Source organism: Rhipicephalus microplus, chromosome 1, assembly GCF_043290135.1.
Source record: "Rhipicephalus microplus isolate Deutch F79 chromosome 1, USDA_Rmic, whole genome shotgun sequence".
Lineage (NCBI taxonomy): Eukaryota > Metazoa > Arthropoda > Arachnida > Ixodida > Ixodidae > Rhipicephalus > Rhipicephalus microplus.
Window position 1 is genome coordinate 208,871,362 of NC_134700.1, and position 23,262 is coordinate 208,894,623.

Genomic DNA, 23,262 nt, shown 5'->3' on the forward strand with positions numbered 1-23,262 from the left:
GCGAAAATAAAAATTGGCGACTTACTGTTGAAGGAACAAGGCCCAAGAAGATGTTTTGTAGCCTTATAAGGAAGTCATTTGGATATATTGCCCAATCCTCCCAGGCTCGAAAGCAAGACATGACACGTTGCTGAAAGATAAAAGAGCGTAATCAAAACAAAAACACAGGTATCCGTAAATCATTCTGAAGACATCTACAGAACCTTCAAAAACAGCATTTTGGAATGTTTACAGTTGAATCTCGTTATAGCAAATACTGCTACAACCAAATTGCGACCACAAAGAACCAACTTCGATTTCCCGTCAGCTTCCCATTAAACAATGTGAAAAAATGCCTCATCACAACAAATACTTTTTTTAGATATTCCTGCTTCAATGAAGTTTTCGCGTGTGCCACCACATAAAGAAAAGGAGCTTGTTTTGGACTGTCGTGAAATTGTTAGAAACTTGCCAATTTCTCGTTGCCAGAACCATGCATTGCAAGACCAATGTTTTGTTTTCGTCGCAACACCCGTGTCTTTGTCGGAGACATCCCGTCTGCCATGACACGCGCATCCCGGTAAGTTTTCCGCCATTTAGATGCTCAGTGACAGATTGTCCGTGCACCATGATGCTGCCAGCAGTATTGACGCATATGCGGCCCATGGCAGAATCGTTCAAGGACTCCTGCCACGTAGTTCTCAAAACGCACCTAGTCCAATGTAACATCGTGTTGATGCTATGACGGGCGACGACCGAAGTATGCGCACATCCAATGTACACGCACCAACTCAAAGCAATGCTGCAGACAAAACTGCGGCAGACACAATCAAAGATAGCCTGGGCACACCTGTGGCCAGTGCGTTCCAATTAAAAATGGAACTACTGTTTGCTGCAATCGCTGCACAGAAAACCACGGTCGCTATCATCAATAGCGTACAAGCTCCGAAAGTATGCAGCTAACACAAAAAGATTACAAGGAATTAAGTCGTAAAACAGCCTGAAGCAGCTTTCCTGTTTAGTGCGAACCTTCGGCCCTTTGTTTTCAGCTGGCCTCAAGCAAACTTCAGCACGCTTGTTTGATCGGGGTGCTGCGCTCAGCACTCTTCTGAGTGTAGCATATATATGGTATTGGCTCATGTTTACCAGGCCCTATCACCGACAACCCTCTCTATATTCCACCTACGAAAAGTGGGAGATTGAAAAAAAAGACACTCCCATATTCCAATTCACTATCTTCGCATTACTGCGGAGCCAACTAGCATACCAAAATTCGTATAAAACCCATAATCCTGCACTGCAAGTTTAGCTCCAAATTTTCTGTATATTTCTTGTGTTATTAGTAAGGAAATACACTTACTCTGTGTGCGGCCTAGTATGTATAAATTAGCGAGAGTTCAATGAAAAAAATAACGCATGCCTCGACCAAGAGACAAGTCATAATCATCAAATCTTCCTTATTTTTGTGGTACAGTGGACTCCCATTAAACGAAACTCGTTTAAACGGAAAAACCGCATAAACAAAACTATCTAGGCACATTTGGTTGGTCTCCTATATATTTAATGATCGGAACATATTTTTAGGCTAACATCGGTTAAATGAAACTAAAACGGGCAAAATCCATGACTGGCAGAAGTGGCAAGGCAGTCTAGCAACCATGAAACAAATGCCAAAGCTAGCCTAGCCAAGCCAATTCAGTGATTGCATATGTCTACGCACGCCAAGCAGCAATCGACGTCTCGTCATGAACTTGAGGACAGCCTTGAGGAACCTATAGCTGAAGTTCAAGATGAGGCCCCCTGCTCAAGGGGTAATGAGATTGTGTGTGATCAATAGCCCATTTCAGTGGCTGACAGTGCAGCAAGAGAAGCTGTCATCTTGTTGCAGTGCTACTTTGAACACGATGGTGGTACAGAGTTCCTGCCCAACCTTTCAGCAATGCGCTCCTACAGTGTGAAAAAGTGCTTGAACAAGGTCAAGCGAATTGTTATCACCTCTTTTTTTCTTAGTCAGCAATATCAGAAACAATTTTTTTTTTAATACTATAGTAGTACTGTATACTAAAAAATGTTTTTGTTCAGTCAGCCACAGTTGGTGCTTTTGAAATAAAGTCATATTTCATTCGTTTTGTGGGTTTTGATTAAATGAAACTTCTCATGAATGGAACAAATTTTCTTGCCCCTTCAAGTTCCATTTAAGAGGAGTCCAATGTATATACATGAAATTTTACTGCGATGAAATTCCACAACAACCAACTGTTTTGCGTTCCCCATCAATTTTGTTGCAGCGGGGTTTCACTTTATTTTTACAATATTGCGAGGTTAGTAATCATACCAACAGCAAACACAGTCAAACCTCAATACGATTAAAACTCAATCTGATCAAGTGATGGCGACGCTCGAATTGTTCAACTAAACAAGGAAGTTCATAAAATCGCGAACAGTATTTTTAGTCTTTTCAGTATCCACTATCGATACGCAGCAGCAACCAAAAGCTACCAGGCCAATGTTCCTGCCCTTAATCTACTCGTGTGTATGTGAAAAGTCCACGAGGGTGGCTTTGAAGTTGAGCGCCCTATGCTGCCCATGCATAGGCAGCACTACGCCTCAGTGATGCAAGCCAGAAAGACAGCAACGTGAATAAATGACATGCAAACAATAAGCGGAGACATGGAGAACGAATGAACTGATTGTGTGAACAGGCCAAGCCAAGAAGATGCACGAAGACTACTAGTGACATTAAATCATGAAACCAACTATCGCCTGCTCTAGCACTGCTGGCACAAAAGAGCACTACCGACGACTGTGTTCATCGCTCCACAAGTTTTAATGCAATAGTGTTAGAGTGCACTCTCGAAGAAAAATTCATCTCTGCAGCACTGGACGGAAACAACCATTTTTAATCTGTTATTTCTGCGAAAACTTCGGTTTATCGATTTGGCTGGTCAAGACGGCTGATGCTAGTGGCCTAGCTGGTTCGAGCTGATGATAGCACTCAGCACCATGGGTATTTCCTGGGAACCGAAATTTCTTCTGTTAAAACATGAATACTGTAAAACTAGATTTCATTGGATCAATATACGAAGTGGTAAGTTTTGTGGATTGAAATATTACCATATTTCAAAAAATTACAGTAACCTTACAGGTTTATAGAATAGACCTGTATTTGAATAGTAAACCCACCAAAGCATAGAGCAGAAGAGGAGAGAGAACTCGAGGCACGGAAAAAAATCCTGGCTCTCTTGCACAACTGTATGTGCACACAAAGGCGATACCGAGAAGCATTTCGAAACTATGACAAAGAATATGATGACAGAAAGGCCAACTCATCTAGCACTTTCCCCATATATGCATGCGCATTAGTACAGCTAACTGCTACTGAGCAATAAAAAGATGATGCTTTGCCTAAATGTGTCGTTTGCTGTCAGGTGGAGCCGATCATCAACTATGCTTATGGCATGATGGGATGCTTGTTTATGAATAATGCCCACTTGCTGGCAACAGAAGCGTCAGAGGTTTCTTTCGTTTCCTTCATTGTTTTTTTTTTTTGCGCACGCACCTGAGCATTCATGGGTGCGGTGCAGGTTTCGTTGGCCAATATGGGGACAGCAATTTTGCTATCATTTCTGCCAGCAAGGCAATATTGGTGTGGCCCACTCAGGGAGGTAATACAGCAAATTTATATTTTTGCTTATGCGTGCACCAGGCTTTACGATAACTGATTATCACGTGGGCTGCTGAGTAGAATGTCGATGCTTTGGATAGTTGATACAAACAACACAACAGGAATTTCCGAGTAAGACACTGGCCCGCCAGGACAGAAACCTACAAGGACAGCTGAAGGTCCAAGAAAACAGGATGAAGGAAAAATGCATCGCCGTCCTCTCAGTTGCTAAGAACAACGGCACTGTCATTATGAACCGAAATGACTATGAGAGGAAAGCGGAGGATTTTGATAAACAAGCATTCCATAAAATCATGAAAGATCCGATTTCGCAGGCCCATACAAAGATGAACAAGTTCTCTCAGTTATTTTTAAGCAACACCCAGAATTCCAAACCTTTCAATTGTGGCTGAAAAACATGAGCTGCTCTGGCCCCAACTTCTGCAGCCTGCCAAGGATTCATAAAACAGCAGTGCCTCTAGAACCTATAGTAGATTTTGAATGTTCCCATTTTAAGCTCCTGTCACCGTATCTACATGGATAAGTCAACCTCCATTTTTACACTTGCCACTCCAGATACCTTGTAGAAATGGCCGCTAATGCGAGTCCTCCCGACAGCAACTGCATGGTGTACTTTGATGTGGTTTCAATGTTCAGCAGTGAGCCTGTACTTCCTTAGCAATTACTTTTTTTTGTGTGTGTGTGTGTGTGTGTGACAGTGTGCACTTGAACATGACCACACACACAGAAAAACCGCACACCTCTTTGTATCAATCACTCCTGTCTGTAAATAGAACTTTGTCTTTCAAGCACTTACTTCCCATCAACAACGAATTCTACAGACTAGTGGTTCTGCAATTTAAGTCACAGTTGGTGCACATGTCATGAAGGGCAATTAACTTTGCATGCCTTCTTGTTTTACCGTTAAGCCAAAGATGTTTGTATACTACATCGATTGTTTTTCTGTAGTGCAAACATCCAAGGTGAAATATACGCTTGTACGCTCCAACTCTAGACTGGCTGGCTCAACTTACAGCGAAATGTGAAAATTATGGTTCTTCCACTTTTGTATGTGTCCTTAAGAAAATAAAGTGACCGCACACCATTCCTTTGTTCTTTTCAGAAAACAGACACACACAGAACAATATTTCTACTTCAATTCTAATCAGCCCTGCCAGCTATGAGAATCGTGTAGTCCGATTCTTTGTCAAAACATTGAAAAGGTTTTTGTAATCTTTGTAATCAAGGAAGAAAAAACAGAAATGCTCGAGCTTCGGTAAATGGTTTCACAAAAGCATTTACCCACCACCAATGGAATGAAAAAGAAGGGAAGTCGGCAGCTGCTGCAATAAAATGGTACTGTGTCTTGACATAATACATGACGTCGACAAGACACATAGAGAAAGGAAATACTGAGGAGAGGTCCTAGCGTATCCCAATAAATTGCGAGAAGTGTGGTGAAAGTGACGTCAAATTTATTAGGCAAACAAACTAGTATTGGGCAAACTACACAGCGTGCTTCCTGCACTGGTTCGCTTCTGCGCGGACTTATAGTCTCGGCATAAACTAACACGTATTGTGTGGTTGCCTGCAGTAAAATGTTGCGAGTGCACGTTTTCCAGACTGTTCGTGAGTGGCAGGCCCAAGCACGGTGAGCTGAAATATTTCATGGAGTGTTTTGTGCACCAGCACAGAAAGCACCGGTACGTGCCGTAATCAAAATCGTTCAGCCCCTGCATGATCGTATTCGAACCCACCCGGGAGTGACATATGCGTTCTGCTGACCGCAAGGCCTTTCTTTTTCCCTGTCTTGTAGCCAGATTTCCCTATCTACGGTTAGCTGTTTTTTGCTAGTATATATGGTGTCAGTGTGGCAATGCACTATTTTAAGAGCTTGCCTGGTAGCTATTCCGCGCAACGCCAACCAAGTACTTGACATAACTTCACGTCGAAAAAAAGATACCACTGTATACGCGAACGTGCTTGTAAAGTGTGTTATTTTGGTGCGTAGTGTGTAATTGTGTGAAGTGTGTAAAATGTCCGAAAGATTGTGCTCTCGCAGAAGAGACGCAAGATGTCACGTACGTTGCCTGCTGTGAGTGACCACCCCATCATAATTCAGCAAGACTAAGGACTTTTCAGGGAGGATTTGGCAACACAAGAATGACCTTCACTACCCAAACTGAGAATGCAGTGCTGTGACAGAACAGTGCAAACCTTTTAATCATTACATTAGGGACTTTTAGCAAGCACCGTATTTACTCGTGTAGTGAACCCACTCGCATAACGAACCCACACCACCTTATACTTGAAAAAAAAAAAAAATCTACTTTTAGACCTATCCATTCATTTTACTTCAGTGAGGTAGCCAGTGCTATTGATGATTCAAACAACGATAAATTATGCCATTATATAAAAAATAACACAATAAAAGTAAGAACATAGTTTAAGAACCATGCTAAACAGTTGCGAGCAGCGTGAGCGCACACGATGTCAATCAAAATTTAAGCCAAGCTATTTAGGGAGCCTTCATGTGTGTGCGTCTCAGTGTTTTAAGGTGGTGTCAGCCTTTGACCCACCACTTGCCGCCCGCTAAAACACAATGTTGCCGGTCTCAATTTCCACGGCAACAAGCGCCATGTTGGTTCTCGTGGCCAGGCGTTCCTGCTCCGCCGTACTGCACCAGTTAAATGTTGGCTCGGGTGTGCAAGCTGTGGTATGAGCTGCGTTTGACTACACCGTAGATATAGGTTCCGCTATGACACTATCCTTGCGCTAAGCGCACCTACAAGAACTTTAGAGTGTAAATGCCAGGGTGCTGCGTGACGCAATGCAAAACCGCATGGAGACTGTCCCGCTTCCCGACTTGCTCTAGCCGACGGAAACGCTGGATTATACAGATGAAGCGAGATTGTTTGGAGCCAACTACTTCTCCCCGTGGTTGTGAGGCGAGTACCCCGCTCTATTGCGAGTGGATTAAGTATATCGCCGCATATTTCGTGAAAAATTGACTTACTCATGCGACAGAAAGCAGTTTGAGCAAAGTAAACACGACAACTTGCGCAGTAAAAAAATGGATCAGGCATTCGTCGCGGGAAACGCCAGGCTTATAAACCGCCAACAGACTCTCCTGTTCGCGTCTTCCTTTGCTTGCAGATGTTTGCGTTCGTGCACTTTCACCTCGGTCACTGAGGAAGGCATAAGGAGAGGCAGACAGACGAGCGATGAACGCCTTCCCTGTAGACTCTTCTAGTCTTGCACAGTTGCAACACAACTAAATTTTGTGTGGCTTGCCATGGGGGTGTTCGTTCTTTCCTTTAATAACACACGAAACCACACCAAAATTCGCTCAACAATGGCAAAAATTCTTTCCTTTTGAAAATATAGAATGCGACAGATTTACTGTTCGTGTCCGTCTGTCCATCCTTCTGTCCGTCTGTTGGTCCTGAACGGTGCAGTATATGTGCACTAAGTAAGTCGGTTGTTGGCTCATAACTGGAATATGCACTATGAAAGATTGGTGCTGCATCGTTATTCTTGTCGTCCTTTTGTTTCATAACCAGAAACAAAGATGATTTGATATCACGAACTCAGTTTTTATATAGTGCTTGCAGAGAAAATGTGTATGGACTCTGTAAATGTGGTCGGCACTGCGTACCACTTTTTGCCTTATTGCTTTATTGTAGGTTTACTGCGAGGACACAAGACTCCAGTAAAAGAAGCAGGACGGTGAAAAATAAAGGCCAGGTGCTGTTTGGATGCTGTTTGCAATAAAACCTGGCCTGAAAAAACTCCGTTTGTCCCTTGTTGCGCTCATTTGCTTTTCTTCTAGCCTAATATACAGGCTTGTGGAAGGGAGGGATGGTGTAATATTATTGAGTGTCCTACTATTTTCTGGCAATGCTTCCAGCTTGTGAGGTTTTTAATTGGTCCATTGTACAGATTTTTTTGCAGGAAGTCAATTTGCAGCAGAAAATTTATTACGGACAGAAGCAATATTTAAGATATAAAAACAGGCTAGCGGAGTTATGCAGTTTACTAAGAACATCGCGAGCTACCCGGTTGTTTGATCTGCCTTCCCTGCGTTACAGGTACTGTCATATAATACAGCACAGCCTTGAGCCTTGCACAAGAAGGCTTTTGAGGTGTCTGCAGTGATAAGGTGAATTTGCTTTAGGAATGCCGCACAGACATTGAAGTACGTTCATAGTGACATCAAGGTTCTCTCCCTCGCAAATATAGGCTCCCTAAATATCCTCGCTACACCAATGCGGTGGGTTTACCAGGTGGTGGAAACGGACTGTTTAAACAGTATTTTACACAAACTTGAGTCCCGAACACGTTTTTCCTGTTCCACCAAATGGCATGTAACTTAAAAAAAAAAAAAGCATTCAGCTTTCAGAACTTGCTACATAAAGAAACCATTGCTTTCTCATTGAAACCTACACTGCTTTCAATGTAAATGAGTGACAACTGAGAACCAACATGGCGGCTGTAACCAACATGGCCAGTTGTAAGCAACCATGATCAAAGTTTTCACCACCCTAAAACACGGAGACCTGCGCACATGAAGGCTGCCAAAAGCTATTTGCGGCAGAGCGCCATCTGTTTTGCGCAGCAGAAACCTCTTTCCTGATAGCGCAATGCAAGCATGGCGGGGTGGTTCACCCACAAGGCTGCAGCGTGCCTGCAGCGACATCTGACACTGCCTTTTTGATGTCGAGTTTGTTGCAGTCGGCTTCGTTGAACATCTGACGCGCAGGGCACAATTGGCCGGTTTTAAACATAAATTGGTCGAGTATGTGTTGGAGCATGAGAACCGAGCGGCTGGACGACACGAGCGGCTGGCGTGTCCGTTACGGGAGAAAACAGCTTGGGCTACAAAAAGGTTTGTCACGCATTTTGCGGGCGGAACAAGGACAATCTCTTCTTGTGAAGAGTAAAGTTCTCGAATGAGGGCTCCATATTCCTGCCCCTGAATTCAAGGCCAGCATCACTTGGACAGCGAGTTTCTTAATACCGTAATGCAAAATCTTCCCCGCTGTAACTCCAGTGATTTCTTTCTCCCATGTAATGCACCCTCCCCCAAAATTGGCGTCAACATTTCTGGAAAATGAGAAAAAAAAAGGTGGTTTCATTACGCGGGTAAATACGGTATGTATACTTCCCTACATTACCGGATTAATGAATACTGGCAGAAGTCTGCGCATGCACTTACAGAATGTATTTTCCTCAGAATGTAGACTAATTGCCGGATAGGCTTTACATTTTATGGCCCTATGTCAGGAATCCGCCTTCGTTTGTGGCTACAAACAATCTGCACCTCACAGAGACTCCAGCTGCCGAGTCAAAATAAGCCAAAGAGTAAATTGCGATCACCTCGTTTCGGCAGGCTTAGCCGAAGCTAGAGTGACCTAGAATACCGCAGGCGTAAACACGAAAGGAATAAAGCACTTGACAAGATGGATAGGTGGCGCCATCTAGAGGGGTCAAGATGAACCAGGCAAGCACAAAAGTGCTATTGTAGCAGCTTTGCGCAATCTGCTTCTTGTGTAAATATGCCTTGCAACGGAATAATTATGAATTAGTAGCCTTTTAAATGTGTTCATGACTGTGGTTGCACAAAGCTACACAAGATGTCGACACCATAGTCTGTTAAGACAGTATTTATGCACCTCTTTGTGTATACCAGAATACTATACAAGCTGCAAACCTTTTAGTATTCTGAACCTTATCTAAATCATATATAGTTTAATTGCTGTTATCGCAGACATAAAGGTATAAATTTACTTGCGTGCAAGTAAGCGTTTACGTATGAAGAGCTTAAAGTTTTTTAGACATGTATTCCAGAAACATTGATCTAAACGTGCCGTGGTGTTGCTTTTCTTAGTAATGTTGAGAGCTGGTGCTGATTTTTTAATGTTTTTTTTGTTACTACTTGCTCAAAGCTGCTACTGCACGCCTCTGCGAAGGGATTTTGTCATCACGGCACACTACAAATACAGGACCTTAAACATAGACACCTAAGATCTTGAAAAGCTACACATTATAAACAGGAGGCCTTTGCAATGAAGCATTCTGACAGTGTGCTAGTTTATGTGTTAAGTAAAAGCCTGGTTTCCGAAAGTTGAATCATTTAAGTTCAAACGAGAAGAGTAGTGGTAGTCATATAATGTTTCTCGCTCCATCAATTGGCAGTATACTGATGGGAAAATTGCTGCCACGTGTTCACCACTTTCCATCTGTGGATCGACTTTTTTGTTGGGTAGAAAAAATGCTTCATGCAAGTGGTACTAGGCCGCAGCGTTATGTAAGTGGTCCCATCTTTACAAACCTTGAATTGTTCAGCTTTTAATCGTCCTTCAATGCTGCTAAATGCTTCATGAATCGCTTTGAATATATCTGGCAGACAAACTTGAAACCTGGAACACATACACAAGATAACTTTTAACGCTCTGCTCAACACTTTAATAGCGTGTTTTCGACAGAAACCACAGGTCAGCAAATGTGGCGTAGTAATGTACAAGAACAAAGGGAGTGAGGACCAGGTGGAACCTTGCTATGCCGAAGATGTATCTAACATGAAAATATCCTCATTAGACACAATATCGGTTATAAACATACACTTGATAACATGTTATTATCCCCCATAAAAATTTCAGATTTACTTTGCTATGTATGTGATCATTCATTCTATTAGTATCAATTCATATCGTGCTTGAAATGTACCTGCTAGTGAATATATGACTGAGTATTTAATCCACAGCTGTTAACAGACACCAGTCAACATGACAACATCAAAGTTTTGTTAGAGAGAGCCTTGCACTAGCTCCGAATAAAGAAAATAAAACAACAAACATAAGAACATGGCCACAGTACAGTCGACAGGCTTTCGTACCAATTATGAATGGATCAATATATCAAACCAATCATTTAATCAATCTTCTTCATGCATGCCCATTATGGCTGCCATGTGCTACAATGTATGGCCTAACATGACAGCTTTGCTAATGTTTTCTTTCATTTAAATGGGAAGTGGTGAAATGAAAGCTGTCTGCATGCCGGTCCCAGATTCGACACACACTGTACATAGAGTTATGTTTCGGGCACATGCTCTATCGTTCGCATTTCAATTTTTCGTGATAACACACAGAATGTATGTTTGCAAACTACATGTGGAATTGTGGCAACTGCCTCCCTGATAGCCATAGCTAAAAGAGAGTTGTTAAACCACGTACCCTTTCCTGAAGAACGATGCATTTGCAACTTTAACACTGCAGTTGTGCAGGACATCAGAGATAAGGTATAGTCTTGCCACCTGAAAACAGATAAAAAGAAGTAAAGACTCTGTCAAAGCAGGCATATTTACCGTAATTTATTAGCTATTGGAATTAATATTTGTTATTCTCATATCTTTCGTGCACATCAATTGATTGAGACAAGTCCTGCAAGTGGCAACTATATGGAGTGAAAAAACAGCTGAACTGTCAAGCTAAAACGCAGGACTTCCAACGCATCTTCCATATTTATATTTATCACTAAGAAAAGAACTGTGAACATATCAGGCCTCGCCGCGATGGTCTAGTGGTTACGGCCCTCAACTGCTAACCCACAGGTCGCGGAATCGAATCTCAACTGCAATGGCTACACTTCTCGATGGAGGCAAAAATGTTTGAGTCTCGTGTACTTAGACTTAGGTGCACGTTAAAGAAACCAGAGTAGTGGAAATTTCTGGAACCCTCCACTACGGCGTCTCTCATGACATATTGGTATTGGTTTTGGGACGCTAACCCCAGACATTATTCAAGTTTTCGGGCACACAGCAGTTCACACTCATTTTCCCATTTGCACTATATGTAATGTCATTCTTATGAATGCACTTATTTATCCATGGGAGCATTACGCTTACTTAAAAATTCCACTACCTATAATAATTTAAGACACTGTGGTCACATAATAAATAATGAAATGGCACACTTGACCAAGAGTTTGCAAACTAGTCAAGCTGTGGCTCCGAAAACGAAATGTTAAGAATAATAGATAGCATGTAGCACATTTGGACAAAAGTGCACAAATGTGCTGCCACACTGCTGTAGCCATGAAGAACTCGTTGATTTGTGGGATTTAATGTCCCAAAACCACCATATCATTATGAGAGACGCCGTAGTGGAGGGCTTCGGAAATTTCGACCACCTGGAGTTCTTTAACGTGCGCCCAAATCTGAGCACACGGGCCTACAACATTTCCGCCTCCATCGTAAATGTCGTCGCCGCAGCCGGGAATCGAACCCGCGACCTGCGGGTCAGCAGCCAAGTACCTTAGCCACTAGACCACCGCGGCGGGGCCATGAAGAACTCGTTATCCTCAAGGGGGGAGATGGGAATCGAAGACAAAATTCTCTAGTTCTTGTCGTAGAGCAATGAAATTTGGCCTGCTTTTTGGAAACTGTGCTGAATGACAAACGAAAAAGTTTTGTTCAGCTATCTCTAGTATTTCTGAAATCATAAATTTTTTATGCATCACTGCATTACCAAACTTGTCGAAAACCTGGTGTGACAAAAAAACATGGTAGTAGCTCATAGTTGTTCTTATAGTTCAGCCAGTGGGATGGTCGATATCGTGACGTTCTGCAAATATTTTTGACCTTTTTATTTAACAAAGAACGTGGTATACATGCTTCTAAATGCAGTCATTATCATACTGTGCAATCAGCTTAGGAGTAAAAAAAATGACAGTAATTAAACATCATGAGACAGAAAATTCCCTGAGATACACACTGCAAAAAACGACATGAAAATCCGTCGAGCCATATTCATGCAAACATCGTGGCAAGCAGGGCAGTCGGGTCAAAACACAATTCTCAGAAAACTGGTGTAAAGTTGAACGGTCAGTAAAGGCACATCAAAATGCCCTGGAACTGTAATACTTTGTGTCCTTGCTTGAGGGGGTTTTCTTGTCTCTGCTCTGTCATTTTTTCTGCACTGCGTGCTTTTATTTTTCTTTGTTTATACTTTTCTTCAGCTCTTTGAAGGGCGAGGCTAGCAAGTTTGATGCCCTCAGACTTGCACATTTCAGTGTAGGCTTGCAAATTCCCAAAATTATAGCGTGCATCTGCTTTATATACAGCAGTTTCCACTGCGAACAATGAAGTGTGCTGATCATTTGAAGTCAGTGACCAGATGACTGAATGAAAGCTTTCCGCTGCATTCTGTGTTTTGTTGCCTTTGCATCGCTCCAGCAGTTGCGAGTCAGAGAGACTTTATTGCCTCTATGGCTTTTAGGTTGACTTCAAAAGCCCTTTCTTTGGATTTTCTACTGGATGACCAAAGGGAATGAATAGGGCCACAGGAAGCACACAAAAGCCCCAGTGTTACTGCCAGGCCCAACTTTGTCCCATGCTGCACAGACAAAGTCTCCTGACAACTTTTGGGCAGAGTGCAGGCCCTATTAACGAATTCATTGCAGAAACCTGAACTAGGGTGAACTCTTCATCTTTTGGTGCCGATGATTGCTCCGTCTGCTGCGCAAACTTGAACTTGTGCTCCGTCGTTGACACCTCGCAAAGCGCATCGCAGACACTGCTGGCTTGCTTGTCGGCGGCTTCCAAGTACACGAAACGACGTTCCAGGTTTATTTTAACGGTGCGATTCCGCTGAGGCAAACAATCGCCAACATCCTGGACAGCTGGCACTCCGCCGTCGTCCACCGCCGCGAGATCGAAACTTCTCTCGCGTTCGCACCACACCGCGATGCCGCAGCTACTTGACAGCCCCGGGTCATGGGCCTCACTACCAACCATCCACTCACCGTCATTCCGAAGCGCTGGCCCCACGCCGTCGTTCGCCGCCACGGAAACGAGACGTCTGTTGCACTCGAACCCAACTGTGATGTCGCATCTAGCTGACGGCTCTACGTAATAGGCCTCACTGCCGGGCATCAGCATGGAGCAGGTGTCAATTTCTAACAACACATGGCTTGGTGGCGATACGGTCTTCGATTTGTCTGAATCCTTCGCTGATGACCGCTTCGTTTTCCGAATAGGAGGCTTGTGTTTACACTTCCCATACACGTACTTAGTCCAGTACTTCGTCCTGCGCTTCCGGCCTGCGTGACGTTCCATTACGTGCACTACACCTCATGCTACAGAAGAGAATAGGTGACCGTACAGCAGCAGCAGATTCAGAAAATATCGTGCACCAGCGTGTGCACAGCAGGCGTGCATGAAGCAGATGACCAGCGCAAGCAAGCGCAACCCAGCAGCCACCCACAGAGCGTGGAATATAGCGGAATATAGCTCGACCCTCCAAGTTCAGGTTACCGAAAAAGGGAAAAAAAAGGAAAACAACCAAAAACTGCCGAACCACATTTATTTGCGAATTGGGCGCACCGCACCCCAATCGTCGGAGCTCCCCTCAACCACCATCGCAACTGTTCCTATTCGTCCGACGAAGCACCACTGTCTTCTGAAGACGAGAGTTTGTCGCTGGCCGCCTCCCACAGTGCGTCGACTTCAGTGCCATCCAGCGAGTTGCTGATGCAACATTTCTTGAAAGCATTTTACATCATGGAATCCGGCAAGGAGCGCCAGGCGGAAAGCACCCAGCCACAAACAGTCCCAAAGCGGAGGCCTTTGTAGGCGGCCCTTCGGTGTCTTGGGGTTGTCGCCGGACATCCACTCTTGGTATTCCAGCTGCACTCGGTCCTTGAACGCCTTGTTTAGCACAATGTCGAGCGGCTGGAGGGTGGACGTCATACCACCTGATATCACGGCGAGGTCCGTTTTCCCGTCGCCCAGTGCGCGTTTCAATGCGTCGGTTAAGTGGCCAAACGCATCCAACACCAGCATGCTGCGAAGACGCAGCAGTGCACCTGGCCGACGGTTCCCCACCACTCGTATCCATCCGAGCATCATGGCCTCGTCCATGTATCCCTTTTTGTTGACGCCAACGACAACACTTCCTTCGGCATTGTCTTGCGTTTGAAAATGACGAAGGGCGGAAGCTTTCCACCATCTGCCGTGCATGCCAGCATGACGGTGAAGCGTGAGTGCTCGTTGCCAGTGGACAACAGCTTCACATCCTTGGCGCCGCGCTGCGTGATTGTGGTCGACGAAGGCATGTCAAACCACACGGGTGTCTCATCGGCGTTGCCAATCTGCCCCATCATGTAGTCGTTCTGCTCCCGAAGCCGGTTCACGAAGCGCTGAAAGTTTATGAGCTTGTCCTCGAACTCCTCCGACAACTTTTGACAGATGAATGTGCGCCGCCGGAGAGAAAATCCTTTGCGTCACATAAATGGTCGCACCCAACAGTTCGGTGCATGAAACTCTTCTCTCGTGAGCCCAGCTTCTCAAGCGAGTTTCACGGCTTTCTTGCGAATGGTATCCACGGTCATTGGCAGCAAGCGCGCACGAACTTCCCGCACAAAGTTCGCTAGCTTATCCTCCAGCTGCGGATGAATGGCACTTCGTCCCCGAAACAACATTTTCCGAAGATTGCACATCTGCAGCTTCCCTTTTTGCGCACTCCAATAGCACACGCTTTTTTCCAATACACCAAAGCGGCGCTGAGCAGCCATATTCCCGTTCGCTTCTGCGAACTTAACAACATCTAGTTTAAACGCAGCTGAGTACTGCCTCCTCGCACCGCTAGACATATTCAGTGAACGAAAAAAAAAAAGGCCACTTGAAAAAGGCTCCGCTTGACATGCAGCGCAATGTCAAGCGGAGCGAAAACTCAGAACACATCGGAAGCAAATCCCGAACACAAAGAAAACAGACGGAGAGAGAGAGAGAAAAAAAAAACACACTGCGATTGGATTTGGATGCATATATGGCCGGGTCTGGCTTCACAAGCACATGCAAGCCACATGTTGTCAGACACCGTCGCACTTTCGGCTAGACACCGCTATATAAGACGAGGGGCTACTTTAGCTTATTGTTTCATTGAAAACATTTTGACTTATATTCCGCTTCATACGGTATTTTTATTTGAGAAGGTGGCAGGCAAGCATAGTGTTGTTTGACTAAATGATAAAAAAGTTGAATGTTAGAGCTTTTCAACGATACTAAAATGGCCGCATTAGAGCAAGCCGTTAAAGAGTTACAGGCAGCCGAAATAAGCGCTATCTGTCTAATTTTAAGGGTTGGGGGCATGCCAACGCATCCTTGATTTACTGTTACACCGCTAATGCGCAGGATTTTGAAACAAAAACTTGCACACAAGTGCACAATGGTAGAAATGATAGGAAAGTGACACTTTTGAAAATCCGATTTTTGGACAAACTTTCGGGTCCCAAGAGCCATGTCTCCCATTCAAAAGTTTGTTATTTATCCAGACAAGAACATGCTGTGCAAATAGAATGAAGGGTTATGAATTTTTCAAGTATACAGAAGTATGCAGGTGCCTTAAACTTCTACTTATCTCCTAATTCAATGCATTAGCTGTGGCCCCCAGATTCTCACCTTTCTGTGTAAAGGTGTTTCCAGGATTGACAGGGATTGGGTGATGCAGTCAACAATCTCCTCGGCAGCGTCAGCATGTTCGATACAGTAGACCATGGCTTCCATGATGCGAGAACGTTCGGGAGTAAGGTTGCGCAGCATGTCCTCAAGTTTGTCTCGTTGACTGCATGAAAAAATTGAATAGACCATGAGCATGTTGCACATTCTTTTAAAATGAATAAACCAGACGTTTTCAACACTGGAACACACACAGAATGTCAAATGCTTAATACTGTCATAAAGATGTGGTCACAAGCCGAGTGCCTTGAGTACTTCAGAGGTTGGCTGGTTTATAAAATTTCAAAGCAACTCTGGCTGCAACAGGCACTGTAGTGAAGGGCTCTTAAAGGTTTGAAACACCTTGGGTTCTTTAACATCTACTGAAACTGCACAGAACACAAGCTTCTAATCTTCCCACGTCATTGAAATGGGACAGCATTAGGTGGTAAAAAACCAGCGTCTTTCGAGAAGGTGAGCCTTGTAAACAGTAGATCGCCGTGGTGGCGGTAGGTGCTTTCAGCTGACAGTGACTGACCTGTCGCTGAGTGAGCCCTTCTTGTTCTCTTCTTTGGCGGGCAAGGCCTCCTGCTCTTTCTCAACCAGCTCTGGGGGCATGCCCTGGAGGTAAGGGTTCATCGGGGGCGGCTTCCAGAAGGAACCCCCTTCAAACATGCGGAACTCCTGTGTTCGCCACCTGTTAGGGTGGTCACCCTACCAGCGCAGTTGAGGAGAGGGACAGGGGTAAAAAGAGATTGTCTTTGTAGCACACATCAAATTGCAAGACTTGTAATAAAATTCACAAAATAATAATGTCGTTTTTAACAGGATAGTGTAAAATGGTACGGTAAAGGTTGTTGAGCGTCATTACCAATACAGTTGCCGACCGATTTTCCAAACCTGACAGGAAATGCTAAATCAGCAAAATTGGTTCTATTTGGGCTGCGGTAACAATGCCAGCAAGCACGTTGACAATCGCTGCTGCCAAACATTGCGGGTGGCAAAGTTGGCAGCTCCATGGAACTAAGCAAACAAAACTTGATGCCGGTCGCAAAAAGATACATGAAACTTCTCGCCTGTTTGGATGGAATTAAACAACACCGTCTGGGTTTCTCTTACTACCTGAACTGACATTGAACAGTACACGAGCCTCCAGCGTTTCGTCATCATCAGAACGATACTGCCACAGCCGCGACTGAAGCTGCGTGTTCAAGGTTAGTAGCCGAGCACTGTGACTGAAACAAATAACCGGTCCACAGACGTTAATCAGAGACGACCCATTCATTCGTCATGGAGCATAAGCTGTTTTTTCCTAGAGCGTGCCTGTCTCCACTTCGTCCTCTTCGACAGTCTGGCCCGTTCCAAGAGAATATGCTGCAACATGGACCATGGACACACTGACGCCGATGACATCGACGCACACGAGAATGATGAACATCGCCGTGCTTGTTCAGCGACTCCGCCTCTTCCAAGTTCCTGCCAGCAGCAACCGCGTAGTCAGGCTGATGGCACTTCTCTCTTAATGAGATACCTTGCTCCCATACAGATAGATCGTGGTGCTTGTTTGAGGTTCGTAGAGGCACTTTATCTCTCCTGATGGCACCAAAACGCCACGTCGAAGCTATGTCTGTGTGCGCTGCAGAAGGATTGCTGCTCAAGACAAACAGTGCGTTAGATGGGCGCTAGATGCTGTCAGACGACAAAGGTCCTCGTACCATCCAGCCAAACATTGTCTCTATCGCTGTTAGCATTTCAGTTACGCGGTCGATTTTGCCGGTGGTGACCATCCAATAGGAGTTGGATCCTATGATGACACTGATCTCGTCCGGTTGACACGTATTTGGTTGAGAGCTGTCAGCTGCGTTGTACCCCCGTTCGTCGAGCCGGTGCAAAAAGTTGAGGTCGAGCAGTGGGCTTGCGACGGTGCATATTTCCTGAATCGTTAACGCTTCCATGGTTATTGCGGAGTCGTCGAACTGGCTACGCAGTCGCACGTTCACACGCTCTGTGCAGACTCGCCTCGATGACCTTGAGTTGCCAAACGTGACGAGAAATAGCTCTTCTTTTCCCATGACGAAGCACTGAAGAATTTTTGACAGGCCTGTATGAATGTATGAGCGTTGACTGGCGCTGTCTAACAGTAATCGCACAAGAAGTCCTCGGTCTCCGAACTCTGCCCAAATTCGGCCTGTCTGCAATAATACAGGAGCATACTCGATCTGCCTGTTTCGGGCGGTCGTGACGGTTCGCATGATACCTGACGGGGTTTCGGGAGACGTGGGTGACTCATCTTTTGGCAGTGGATGTCCCGCTGGCCTGGATAAGTCGCAGAGAATCGTCAGGTGGTGTCGCTGGCAGGGACACATCTAACATTGAACGATTTGCTGCACATTCTGGCGATGTGGTTTCGTGTTTCACAGCGGAAGCTATAACCTTGCCCGCCTCTCTTCAGTAAATATGTTGGCATTGCAGGCAGCAATCATGTGATCCTTGCCGTGGCAGAGTGGGCACGCCGATTGAACAGGCAAGGCAGACCCGGTTAGGACGAACGTTGACGGTATATTTTTTGTGCCATACATTTTTCGGATATGTGGGTCCTGGGTTCGTCTTGCGACGCACGACGAAACTGTAACCAGCCCTCCTCCCGGATTTCTACGTGAATGCGAAGAAACGTTAGTAAATCCCCAAATAGCCACGTTCGGTCTTCAGGCGTTTTGGCAATGCTGGAGGCGCAGTTAAAATGGCGAGATCCTCCGGAAGACATCACATTAGGACATGGTTTAAGACCACAGTGTACTGGTCGGGCACAACTCCTAGGCTTTCAAGGCACTAATGTGGAACTGCACACTATCATGCAGCAGACAAACCCTTAGGCCGTCTGACGAGCTTTTCACCGGGCTTAGCGCAAGCAGATGGTCAACATTCTCATTCACAAGCAGATCCTGGCGTCCAAAGTGGTTCGTTAGGATCTTGACAGCAAAGTCGTAATTTTGCTCAGCTAGAGGGATACCTTCAACAGCTCGTTTTGTGCTCCCGGTTAAGTAGATGAGGGGGTACTTGAATTTTTCAATGCGCAGCAACTCGGTATTATTGTGCATGGTAGCAATCAAAATGGTCCCAAAAGGACTGCCATCCCCGAAAACTGCCATGAAAAGTTGGTATCTGAAGCTCGGGCAGTTAAACCGCAAGCGGATGGTGCGCTCTCACCAGCCCTGCTGCTTCGCTTAAGTGCAGAAGTTCGTGGTTGTTTGGGCCGAATCCAGTGGCTTGCGCTGCACTCTGGTTACCTTCCACGTTCTTGTAGCCAGAACGTGCTCGTGAAACGGCGTAAAGAATCTTTTCATTGTACTCGCTTGCTGCTTCCACTTCATAATCCATGTCTTCTGCATCCGTTACTGCCGAAATGATATCGTCGAGCCTCCAAAGTGCTGCTTCATTATCCTTCAGAAAATCCATGGGGCCGTTAATCTGGGAGGCATCAGGATCCGGTTGTTGCAGCAGGTCCGATAACAGTGTTAGAGCTCGGGCGACACCAGTTCTGACTGAGCCGCGCTTCTTCCGAAAATAGTCAGCGGTCGCCATGGTCGTGACGTTCAGGGAAGTCTCCGAAAGAGCGGATCCCGGGTTTCGTGCACCAAATGTGACAAATGACCGGTCCGCAGATGTTAATCGGAGACGACCCGTTCGTTCAGGTCGTCTCAGCACACTAACACTCAGCACACCACTCCCGACCACGTGCGCTATGATGTCCAGAAAAACAAACACCGTGAAAATAAAAAGAAACAATCAGCGTATTATTGATGATAATAAGGCTGCCTGAAAAAAAAAAAGTTTTGCTGTTTTGCTAGCCAATAAAGATCAGACATAGTCTCCGAAACTGGAAGATAGTGCGCACTTGCAATCTTGGAGGCCACACAACTACCTACTGCAAGCCAAACTCGACTAAGCCAACAAAAGATCCAACATAGTGGCTTTCAAGATCGAGCGGCATAGCACATAGCAGGCGACTCAGTCTGAAAAATCGAACTTTGGAACACGAATTCGTCCAAAAAATTGGTTGCAGAAATGCATTAGTGCAATGGGAACCTTGACAGCCTATTTGTAAAGTCCAAAATATCCAACAAGCCTGAATTTTCGGAGTATGAAAAATCTGTCAGCGACTGTAGCTACACTGACATTTGGTGTTCAATAGTTAAGCCACCTCAAGAAAACTAATAAACATTTCACTAGTGTTTAGGCACCCACAAAGACGTTGACAGTGAGTTATGAATTAGCAGACTACCCATGATTAGCTACTCGGCACATAGAACTTGACAACATGCGTTTCATACATTGCATAAATTTGCTGCGATTATGTCGATGTCTCCAGACAAGGACACCCAAATTTATATTTTTTTAAAACAGTTAACCATGTAATGGCTTCCACAGCACGCTACTTTTGGTCGTGTGGGTACTCCAGTTCAGCCTTATAATGCACGAACAACAGGAGGACAGGGTAATACGCTCTGTCCTTATGTTGTTTCTGTGCTAAAAGGCTGAAACTTGCTTAATAGTTGTTCTTTGTTAGTGAAGATGCAGTTATGTTTCCGATAAATCCACAGAAAGTGAAAAATGGCAGCTTTACTAACTGCAAGAAAACAAGAGTGAATTTAGACCGACAGGTTGGCATCACATGACGAGTAAAATTGCATGGTAAATCAGCAAATCAATCTCTGTGAACTCTGTGAAAATAATGCCAGCGTTTGAAAAATTCACCTTGCTATGTGACCACTCATTTATCTATAAAGATATCTTTCAAAAAACTAGAATTCAACAGATGGATAACTTCAAGGGCTCGTTTTTATTTCTTAAAACTAACATTACCACAACATCTGTTAGTTCCAATTAGAATTCAACAGTTGTATCCTTATGCAATACAAATGCCGACAGGTAAAAACGATAGTGAAGCAATCATGCCTGCACTCCCCTTCGTTTTTTGGAGCCATTTTGCAACTTCGACCTGGTCTACTCATGAGATGGCCAGCTTAAAGGGCCACTCACCAGGACCCATATCGAATTTTAGACAGTGGAAGTTGTTGGGTGTCCGATGAAGAACGTTTTGCAACAAAAATTTTTCGAATCAGTTCATTATGAGCGGAGAAAACAGTTTGTTTGAAGTGGCGCGAAACGAGGGTGAGTGGAGGCGATCTCGAAACCCTTGCCGCTCCTCCGCGTAGCCTTCGCAAGCCAAATCTCTTCCCCACACTCTCCCGCATACGACCAAGAGGTGACGTGCGCATGATGTGCCCGAACAAGCCCAGCCCCCGTGCACGCAAGCGGCGTTGCTTTGTTGACCAGCGTTATTTTGTGGTCTTCTGCCTGTTTCTGCGGGATTGTTTGGCAACGCTCGCTTAGACGCGGTAGATTAGATGAGTACAATGAGTGAGCAAACGCGTAGGAGCGTCTCACGGCGATCGTCCGCTCAATGCGCTGACCGTCGGGACCCAAACGCATGCGAAACGCTGGCACATTAGCCCCACATCTCGTAGCATTTCACGGGAAAAAATGTAAGAAAAACGCGCACAATTTTTTGCGTCTCATTTATTTCCAAGTTTTATTCATCTCTTAAACCAACAAATACATAAACTACGCATGTTGTGTTAAATAATTTTTGCCATGTCACGTGGTATACTGTTGACGTCAGAGCAGAGTCGTCTACGTAGAAGACCAACGTCACTGCATTGCCGTATACGTAGGGCCACTCCTACGCCTACGTCATGCCCTCATTCTCAACGCGTGCGCCGGCAGAGGGGAGGGAAAGCAGCTTTCATCTTGAAATTTGACCCATTTCCGCGGCGCGTAGCATTGCAAATTTTGGCATACGTGATCACGAACGCCTCGTCTACGCATTGTGCTTGTCAGCTCAAAATTGTCAAACCTGGTGAGTGGCCCTTTAAGCTCCCATATCCTCCTCTATTTTAGTCAACCGGAATATCAACTACATTTGTTTGCTTCTTAACACCGTCCTCTGCCTTGCCTAGCACTTTTATTCCTACTACTTTTGATATCACTTTTGAGATCTTCCCAAGATTTTTTTTATTAACTTTAAAATTTCAGCCCTATAGTGAGCACTAAATATGCAGTAAATTGCATGCTCTATACTCACCTGTAGAATGGAGAAGAGCCGCCAGCGGTAGTAGACATGAGCAGGGCTCTGGTTTTCAAAGAGGAACCTAGAATAGCCAGCTTACGGCTCATACATGGCATTTGAGCGCAGCACGTGACATGGCATAGGACAAGCATAGCTGTTCGATACAAAGCTAGTCTTTCCCGGCAACATAATTATAGGTAATAAACTTAAAAGCACGAGATGTAACCATGAGAAAAAACGACCAAACTGTTACAGCTCTTTCTAGCTAACATGAAATTAAACTTCTCCGTGGTATTGTAATATAAAGCGATGAACCACACAAATCGAAAGCCACCTTCATAATTACAAATCACTTCACTTCTCACAGACAATTGCAAGCACAAAAATTACTACACTACTAATGCGATACAGCAAGGCATGCTTGTTAGTAATGTGTGCTATATTAAGTAACAGCCACAGAGAATTTTGAACTGTAGCGAAATAGGCCCAAAGGCTTAAGTTAAAAGCGTTCCACATTCCAAAACTTGAAATCTGTTTGTAAGTAACAAGAAACGTACTTATGATAAAGAACAAGAGGAATAGGATGTTACGAGAAAAACCCTAACAAAAAAAAAAAAGCACCTGCTTGCCATCCTACCTGAACATGGGGTTGTTGAGCTCCCGGTTCATGATCATGGCTTCAAACATTGGTCCCTCTCGAACGACAAACTCGATCATTCGATGGATCAGGCAGAGTAGACTCCTGTGGGTTGGGAATAGGTCGAGAGAGAAAAAGCCACAGATAGTACCCATCCAAGGGGCAATGACGATGTGGCCATCGAAAGAAGAGAAATTGAAATTAATGCACACGAAGGGCCACGGTAGACATTTGAAACGCCTATCTCTTCTTAGTGTTATCTACTTTGATTCCCATGCAGACAATACGAAGCACACTGAGTGGTAGCTTCAAGTTACCTCACAAAAGAGATGCAATGAAAGGACAGGCAGTGG

The 23,262-nt window shown here is 44.8% G+C and overlaps 1 protein-coding gene across 2 annotated transcripts in view; it reads right to left on the reverse strand.

The window, feature by feature from the left end:
• Positions 1 to 23,262, reverse strand: part of LOC142804734 (U2 snRNP-associated SURP motif-containing protein) — a 64,706-nt gene that overhangs the window by 18,082 nt on the left and 23,362 nt on the right. For both annotated transcript variants that reach the window (XM_075891138.1, XM_075891137.1), the window contains exons 10-16: positions 22,910 to 23,014; positions 22,288 to 22,354; positions 16,681 to 16,856; positions 16,107 to 16,269; positions 10,882 to 10,961; positions 9,978 to 10,065; positions 26 to 130 (exon numbers count right to left, since the gene is read on the reverse strand). In XM_075891138.1, coding sequence (XP_075747253.1) covers positions 26 to 130; positions 9,978 to 10,065; positions 10,882 to 10,961; positions 16,107 to 16,269; positions 16,681 to 16,856; positions 22,288 to 22,354; positions 22,910 to 23,014 — 784 coding nt within the window. The remainder of the gene's footprint in view (positions 1 to 25; positions 131 to 9,977; positions 10,066 to 10,881; positions 10,962 to 16,106; positions 16,270 to 16,680; positions 16,857 to 22,287; positions 22,355 to 22,909; positions 23,015 to 23,262) is intronic.